We start from the raw sequence: 9,072 nt of genomic DNA, 5'->3' as shown, positions 1-9,072 counted from the left end.
AGACCCATTTTAAAAACGATATATATCTAATCTCCGATTCCTCTCATTGTTTTTGTCTAAAGCCGTTCACTCAGCCATAACTGGCCTCACTTCCAGTACATTAAGTGGCAGTGCATGCACCTCAATTGGATTGGATACGATCAGTCAACCTAATCTCAAAGAAGATGAAATAGACATTTGTCATCATTAAATTCCAAGAAAACTTCACCATGGGCTTGTAAGATGTTGTGTGGAAGTTTATTATCATTGAGCAGCTTATCAAAATTATATGGACACATTCTGGCACTTAATTGGTAATTTAACAATTAAAGTAATCGTCCACTAAAACGGTTATACCTTTTTATACACGTAAATAGATCGGTTTATGTAACGTCTGACGTGTCGGTGCACAGAGTCAGTGAAGACACGTTTACGTGGCATGTTTTTGCGTGGATAGTGATGAAAACGTTACCCGGAAGTGCTACATTTCATCCGCAATGAAGATGCTGGCTTGTTGGCAAAACATTTCAAGCTAGCTATATATAAACAAAAATAATAATAATAATAATAGCCTACTGCAGGTAGCTAGTTTTAATTAAAAAAATTGTGATAACAAATAGCTACGTTGGAGAGTACGATGTGGGCAATACGCTATGAATTACAACTTGAGATTGTCTGCTAGGCTAACTCTGCTAGCCGATGGTGTTTAGATTTCTGCAAAGTAAGGATCAGACTAGTTAGTTAGTTAGCTAGATTTACATGTTTGCATAACAAACCGCGTTCAAGATCAATAACTTGGAGCCTATGTACATTCTTTGAAAGTCACCAGAAATGATTTAGCTAACGGTTATAGCCGAACCGACATGGCTGTTAGACCTCTGTGCAGCTAGCTTTAGCTAGAATTGCGACGTCTTTTCGTTTGATCATTGCTTTGTTTACACTTGGAGTTATTTGTCTAGCTAGAGCCTCAGCACGAACCACAACTCGTGTCTAGTAAGCAAGCTGAAGAGCAACAACAACAAAAACTCTGAACACTTGAACCGAGCCAGTTAGTTTCTGGTTTAGTCTTGAGTTCACGCTAACTACCATTAGCCAAGCGAATTGTTGCTAGCAAAGCTGTAACTATGTCTATCGACGACTTCACTTCGATCAGCCTGCTTTCCCTGGCCATGTTGGTGGGGTGTTATGTGGCTGGAACCATTCCTCTGGCTGTCAACTTCTCAGAGGTGAGTAGTACTCAAACTACAACATTGCTTAGAAACAAAGAAAGTTCCACTTGAAATGAAGTCAACAGCTGTTAGTCCCAAGCTAATTACTGAGATTACAGTGCTCATCAATGCACAATTTGTTTAAAACATCAGTTCCAGTGGTTTTTGGTCAAACCACTGGCACTGGTCAAACTAGTATTCAAACTAGTAAAGTTGTAGAAACATCTCAAGGATGATCAATGGAAACAGGATGCACCTGAGCTCAATTTAGAGTCTCACAGCAAAGGGTCTGAATACTTATGTAAATAAGGTATTTCTGTTCTAAAAACCTGTTTTCGCTTTATCATTATGGGGTATTTGTTTAAAACATCAGTGCCAGTGGTTTTTGGTCAAACTAGTCAATTTGAATGTATTCTAACGTTCACATACAATTTCACATATTCAGTGATGTGAGGTAACTAATCATGTGAGGCTGAAGTTCATGATCCCTGTCCTGGTTGTTCTGTAATGCTGCTGAACCCTCCGTCCTGGTTGTTCTGTAATGCTGCTGAACCCTCCGTCCTGGTTGTTCTGTAATGCTGCTGAACCCTCCGTCCTGGTTGTTCTGTAATGCTGCTGAACCCTCCGTCCTGGTTGTTCTGTAATGCTGCTGAACCCTCCGTCCTGGTTGTTCTGTAATGCTGCTGAACCCTCCGTCCTGGTTGTTCTGTAAGGCTGCTGAACCCTCCGTCCTGGTTGTTCTGTAATGCTGCTGAACCCTCCGTCCTGGTTGTTCTGTAATGCTGCTGAACCCTCCGTCCTGGTTGTTCTGTAATGCTGCTGAACCCTCCGTCCTGGTTGTTCTGTAATGCTGCTGAACCCTCCGTCCTGGTTGTTCTGTAATGCTGCTGAACCCTCCGTCCTGGTTGTTCTGTAATGCTGCTGAACCCTCCGTCCTGGTTGTTCTGTAATGCTGCTGAACCCTCCGTCCTGGTTGTTCTGTAATGCTGCTGAACCCTCCGTCCTGGTTGTTCTGTAATGCTGCTGAACCCTCCGTCCTGGTTGTTCTGTAATGCTGCTGAACCCTCCGTCCTGGTTGTTCTGTAATGCTGCTGAACCCTCCGTCCTGGTTGTTCTGTAATGCTGCTGAACCCTCCGTCCTGGTTGTTCTGTAATGCTGCTGAACCCTCCGTCCTGGTTGTTCTGTAATGCTGCTGAACCCTCCGTCCTGGTTGTTCTGTAATGCTGCTGAACCCTCCGTCCTGGTTGTTCTGTAATGCTGCTGAACCCTCCGTCCTGGTTGTTCTGTAATGCTGCTGAACCCTCCGTCCTGGTTGTTCTGTAATGCTGCTGAACCCTCCGTCCTGGTTGTTCTGTAATGCTGCTGAACCCTCCGTCCTGGTTGTTCTGTAATGCTGCTGAACCCTCCGTCCTGGTTGTTCTGTAATGCTGCTGAACCCTCCGTCCTGGTTGTTCTGTAATGCTGCTGAACCCTCCGTCCTGGTTGTTCTGTAATGCTGCTGAACCCTCCGTCCTGGTTGTTCTGTAATGCTGCTGAACCCTCCGTCCTGGTTGTTCTGTAATGCTGCTGAACCCTCCGTCCTGGTTGTTCTGTAATGCTGCTGAACCCTCCGTCCTGGTTGTTCTGTAATGCTGCTGAACCCTCCGTCCTGGTTGTTCTGTAAGGCTGCTGAACCCTCCGTCCTGGTTGTTCTGTAAGGCTGCTGAACCCTCCGTCCTGGTTGTTCTGTAAGGCTGCTGAACCCTCCGTCCTGGTTGTTCTGTAAGGCTGCTGAACCCTCCGTCCTGGTTGTTCTGTAAGGCTGCTGAACCCTCCGTCCTGGTTGTTCTGTAAGGCTGCTGAACCCTCCGTCCTGGTTGTTCTGTAAGGCTGCTGAACCCTCCGTCCTGGTTGTTCTGTAAGGCTGCTGAACCCTCCGTCCTGGTTGTTCTGTAAGGCTGCTGAACCCTCCGTCCTGGTTGTTCTGTAATGCTGCTGAACCCTCCGTCCTGGTTGTTCTGTAATGCTGCTGAACCCTCCGTCCTGGTTGTTCTGTAATGCTGCTGAACCCTCCGTCCTGGTTGTTCTGTAATGCTGCTGAACCCTCCGTCCTGGTTGTTCTGTAATGCTGCTGAACCCTCCGTCCTGGTTGTGTTGTAAGGCTGATGAACCCTCCATCCTCTCTGTCTTGTCCTGCAGGAGAAGCTGAAGCTGGTGACGGTCCTGGGAGCAGGGCTGCTGTGTGGTACTGCCCTGGCTGTCATCATCCCTGAAGGGGTCCATGCCCTGTATGAGGAGGTCCTGGAGGGTGAGACTCAGGCAATATCCCAAATGGCACCCTATAATCCCTTTATAGTGCACTACTTTTGACCAGGTCCTATGGGGTTATAGTCAAAAGTAGTGTACTATGAGCACAGATCGAACAATGAGACAGATATTTCACCGAATCTGAGTCATCCGCTTGGCGTTTCCTCTCACTACCAAATATGGTGGTGAGAGGAAGCCCAGTGGTCGGCAGTGAGAGAAGATGGAAAGAGGTGAATTTTGACCCGACATTCTGCCCATTTTTTTCATTGACGAAACATTTTGATCTCGATACAGTTTTCTGTTCCCAAAATTAGAAATTGTTACGAACAGAGTGGACTAAGTTTTGTAGACTTTACCCTTTGCCAAAGTTTTTTTTTTAAATGACGTTGTTTAGGAGTGCAAAGGTGAATTTAGTTACTGTACACGTGCACTTCAGAGTAGGCGTTCCCTAACGGATAAATGCAAATGCATGCTCGAACGCGCCAATAGCATCTCGCTAGCTCGTTCTTGGCTCTGCCCAGCTTGCTTGTTCTGCCCAATATGACTTGTTTGTTCCCATTGGAAAGGACAGTCTGTAGTCTATCTTGGGTTAGTTATAAAAAAATCTTTGGTGATAGTGTCTGTTCTGCTTTTGTCTGACTGGGTATGTCTGTCTGTACATAGCGACGCTAGCAAGCCCAAGTAGGTAACAGTGAGGACATAGTGAAGTGTATCAGGGTTTCCATTAGCCGGGTAAATGCTGTCTTTTGACCCCCCCCCCTTAATAATAATTAAAACCCTATACATAGGTTAGGGTCTCTGTCTCTACTCTATGGGTTAGGGTCTCTGTCTCTACTCTATGGGTTAGGGTCTCTGTCTCTACTGTATGGGTTAGGGTCTCTGTCTCTACTCTATGGGTTAGGGTCTCTGTCTCTACTGTATGGGTTAGGGTCTCTGTCTCTACTGTATGGGTTAGGGTCTCTGTCTCTACTGTATGGGTTAGGGTCTTTGTCTCTACTGTCTGGGTTAGGGTCTCTGAATGGGTTAGGGTCTCAGTCTCTACTGTATGGGTTAGGGTCTCTGTCTCTACTGTATGGGTTAGGGTCTCTGTCTCTACTCTATGGGTTAGGGTCTCTGTCTCTACTGTATGGGTTAGGGTCTCTGTCTCTACTCTATGGGTTAGGGTCTCTGTCTCTACTCTATGGGTTAGGGTCTCTGTCTCTACTGTATGGGTTAGGGTCTGAATCTTCTCTATGGGTTAGGGTCTCTGTCTCTACTCTATGGGTTAGGGTCTCTGTCTCTACTGTATGGGTTAGGGTCTCTGTCTCTACTGTATGGGTTAGGGTCTTTGTCTCTACTGTCTGGGTTAGGGTCTCTGAATGGGTTAGGGTCTCAGTCTCTACTGTATGGGTTAGGGTCTCTGTCTCTACTGTATGGGTTAGGGTCTCTGTCTCTACTCTATGGGTTAGGGTCTCTGTCTCTACTGTATGGGTTAGGGTCTCTGTCTCTACTCTATGGGTTAGGGTCTCTGTCTCTACTCTATGGGTTAGGGTCTCTGTCTCTACTGTATGGGTTAGGGTCTGAATCTACTCTATGGGTTAGGGTCTCTGTCTCTACTCTATGGGTTAGGGTCTCTGTCTCTACTGTATGGGTTAGGGTCTCTGAATGGGTTAGGGTCTCAGTCTCTACTGTATGGGTTAGGGTCTCTGTCTCTACTGTATGGGTTAGGGTCTCTGTCTCTACTGTATGGGTTAGGGTCTCTGTCTCTACTGTATGGGTTAGGGTCTCAGTCTCTACTGTCTGGGTTAGGGTCTCTGTCTCTACTGTCTGGGTTAGGGTCTCAGTCTCTACTGTATGGGTTAGGGTCTCAGTCTCTACTGTATTGGTTAGGGTCTCAGTCTCTACTGTATGGGTTAGGGTCTCAGTCTCTCTCTCTGTGTAGGTGTGCACCACGCCCCTGGCCAGGTGAAGGGGGTGGAGGTGTCTGAGCCCAAGGAAGGTGTAGATGCAGCTCTGGGAGTCAGTGGGGAGCACAGCCACAGCCACGAGCACCTCCATGCCTACATCGGGGTTTCCCTGGTCCTGGGGTTTGTCTTCATGCTGCTGGTCGACCAGATAGGAAGCGCCCACGTACACAGCAGTGCTGACGGTCAGTCTGGGAACAGCATGTGTACACAGACACACACACACACACACACACAGACACACACACACACACACACACACACAGCAATAACAGTCAGTATGGGTGGAGCTCACCACTCTCAGGGCCTGTTTCCCGGACACAGATTAAGTCTAGTAGTCCTGGACTAAAACAAGTTCAGTGGAGAATCACCATTGAAATTTATTTTCAGCCCAGTTCTAGGATTAATCAGTCCGGGAAACCGGGCCCTCAGGGTTATACTTTATTAGAGCACGATTTGTCCATGGTGTTTTGTCTGATTTGTCCATGGAGTGGTCTGTCTGATTTGTCCATGGAGTGGTCTGTCTGATTTGTCCATGGAGTGGTCTGTCTGATTTGTCCATGGAGTGGTCTGTCTGATTTGTCCATGGAGTGGTCTGTCTGATTTGTCCATGGAGTGGTCTGTCTGATTTGTCCATGGAGTGGTCTGTCTGATTTGTCCATGGAGTGGTCTGTCTGATTTGTCCATGGAGTGGTCTGTCTGATTTGATGTGTGTTTAGATCCAGAGTCTGCGAGGGTTGCCAGCTCAAAAATCACCACCACTTTGGGACTGGTGGTCCATGCAGCAGGTAAGATGGCTTCATTATACAAAGTTTCAGACCAAGATGTTTTTAGGAAGAAGAGAGAGTGGAAGGCTTGTTGGTGGATTTATTATTATTTATATTTATTTACAATACTCTGTTCCAGCGGACGGCGTGGCTCTCGGAGCAGCAGCTTCCACCTCTCAGACCAGTGTACAGCTCATTGTCTTTGTGGCCATCATGCTTCACAAGGTACAGTGAAAACAATAACAACTCGTTCATCTTCTAGTCCATGTTTTGTTTTTAACAGTTTGTGTGTTTTCGTAACAGATGGTCACTGTGTTGCTTAACAGAATAACTTCCATCCTCACGAACCCACGCTATGACAACATTCTAAACAAACCAAATGATTTTCAGTAAAAAAAAAAGATGAACAAAACAGATAAAAGGAACAACTATGAGGTAACAATTAGAAAGTAACCAATCAATGCTCTTATAAAGTTCAGTTGTCATTGGTCTGTATGGTAAACTGTCTGCCCCTCCCCCCAGGCCCCAGCTGTGTATTTGAACCCTGTCTTTCTCCCCCCAGGCCCCAGCAGCCTTTGGCCTGGTCTCTTTCCTGATGCATGCTGGTCTAGAGAGGAACCGGATCCGGAAACACCTGCTGGTCTTCGCCCTGGCAGCACCTGTCCTCGCCATGGTTACCTTCGTAGGACTCAGCCAGGTCAGTTAGCCCAGAATGCTACTCTGCCCTCCCACTACTCCTGTCCCCAGCCCATAGAATGAAATGACGGCCTGATATAACATGCTACATTTGAAAGTAGTCAGCTGAGTGGAATCTCAGTATTTCTTCCAAATGTTGTTCTCTCTCTCTATGGCTTTTCAAAATGTATTTCACTTTATGCTCCAGTCATGAGAATTGATGCTTATTCTAATTGCCCTGTTCTTTTTCCTTCCTGATCTCTTCGACCTCTAGTCCAGTAAAGAGGCACTGTTAGATGTGAACGCCACGGGCGTGGCCATGTTGTTCTCTGCCGGGACCTTCTTGTATGTTGCCACGGTACACGTCCTTCCCGAGGTGGGCGGGACCGGACACAGCCACGCTCCTGTTCAGGGGAAGGAAGCGGCGAAGGGACTGAGCAAGGTGGAGGTTGGGGCCCTGGTTCTGGGCTGTCTGATACCACTGGTGCTGTCTGTTGGACACCAGCACTAGACACACACACACACACACACACACACTGCTACCAGACACACAGGAGACCCAGAGGGGGCGAGAGGAGAGAAAGGGTGTAGGAAGGAGGAGGTTTAGAAGGAAAGCAGCCAAAACAGACATCACTTATGTCTTATTTATCTTTTCTGTGACTGTTGATTGGTCGGAGTGGGACAACGACCTGCGACAGGATCAAAACCATTTTAAACCACACTGGAAGACAGAGATGACGATGTCATAATAACAGCAGCCTTTTTTCTACACTCTACGAGAAGTGATGTCTGTTGATACTGTTGACAAGAGACTTGTATGTGTTTTTTTTTTTATACATTTGATTTGATTTTTAGCTCTAGGTAAGGTTGTACAGATAAACAAGAGAGTTGGATCATGGCCGTATCCTGTTTCAGTGATACAGATGAACTGTCTGACTGTCTCCTGAACTCATATTAATGGGAACATTTTTTGTTGGAAGACTTGGGCTGTAAGAAATGTAAAGACCTTATATTGTGACATCTTGCAGTAAAAGTAATTTTTTTTTATTTTTTATTTTTTTAAATCAGTGGTTTTCAGACACACTATAATAACTTTGCTCTTATTGTAAGATTTATTTATGTTCTTGCTAGTGGAATCCGGTTAAGTATTGGAAAGTTTTACATGTAAGTAGTTCAATTTCTATTACTTTTGATCTTACCTAATGGTCACTTATATATCTGCTCTACTAGTAATATGAAACGTCTGGGAGCAATGTGTCTGTAAGACTGATTTCCACAGACCCTAACCCTTGTTAACTGAAAGTTAATGACTGTCTTTGCTTCAGCCACATAAAGGAACGCTTGCCCCAGGATCAGACTCAAAATGATACACCGAAACATCTAAACCTATAACAGCCATTCTTTCTTTCACATTTAGTTTGGTTGTTTACCCCCGGACCTGCTTTCCTGGTACAGGGGGTGGAGCCATGATTGTGGAGTAGAGTGAGGTTGCCACTATATACTGATCTTTGGTCAGTTTTGTGTTTTCCCCTCCCACTAATTGTTAAGGTGAAAGCTCAGCCTAAATCTGATCTTTGGTCAGTTTTGAGTTTCCCCCACTAATTAAGGTCAAAGCTGAGCCTAAATCTGATCTTTGGTCAGTTTTGTGTTTCTCCCACTAATTAAGGTCAAAGCTGAGCCTAAATCTGATCTTTGGTCAGTTTTGTGTTTTCCTAGATCTGTACCTAGGGGAAACATCACTCCTGAGCGATGATTGTATGGAGACAAAATGGCTACTAGTCTTTTTGACAACGGTGGTGGTGGTGGTGGGCAAATAGACTAGTAGTTGTTTTGTCTCCATACAGCATGTGAGTAGTCTTTGTACAGTATATGAGTCGTCAGAGAGACATATTATAATGAACTCTGAATTGAGGGACCAGCATTATGGAGTGTAGGGAGACAGACAGACCGACAAACCAGACCAGACAGACCGACAAACCAGACCAGACAGACCGACAAACCAGACCAGACAGACCGACAAACCAGACAGACAGACCGACAAACCAGACCGACAGACCGACAAACCAGACAGACAGACCGACAAACCAGACAGACAGACCGACAAACCAGACAGACAGACCGACAAACCAGACAGACAGACAGACCGACAAACCAGACAGACAGACAGACCGACAAACCAGACAGACAGACAGACCGACAAACCAGACAGACAG

At 46.0% G+C, this 9,072-nt stretch overlaps 1 protein-coding gene across 1 annotated transcript; it reads left to right on the top strand.

The window, feature by feature from the left end:
* Nucleotides 1-411: 411 nt before the first annotated feature.
* On the top strand, nt 412-8,211 carry slc39a9 (solute carrier family 39 member 9). The gene is made up of 7 exons (XM_029730994.1): nt 412-1,205; nt 3,367-3,475; nt 5,396-5,602; nt 6,137-6,205; nt 6,324-6,409; nt 6,747-6,881; nt 7,134-8,211. The coding sequence occupies exons 1-7, from the start codon at nt 1,104-1,106 to the stop codon at nt 7,368-7,370; spliced, it is 945 nt and encodes a 314-aa protein (XP_029586854.1). The 5' UTR covers nt 412-1,103; the 3' UTR covers nt 7,371-8,211.
* The last annotated feature ends 861 nt before the right edge of the window (nt 8,212-9,072 follow it).

Source organism: Salmo trutta, chromosome 33 (assembly GCF_901001165.1).
Source record: "Salmo trutta chromosome 33, fSalTru1.1, whole genome shotgun sequence".
Classification (NCBI taxonomy): domain Eukaryota; kingdom Metazoa; phylum Chordata; class Actinopteri; order Salmoniformes; family Salmonidae; genus Salmo; species Salmo trutta.
This window is presented reverse-complemented; position numbering and strand designations above follow the sequence as displayed.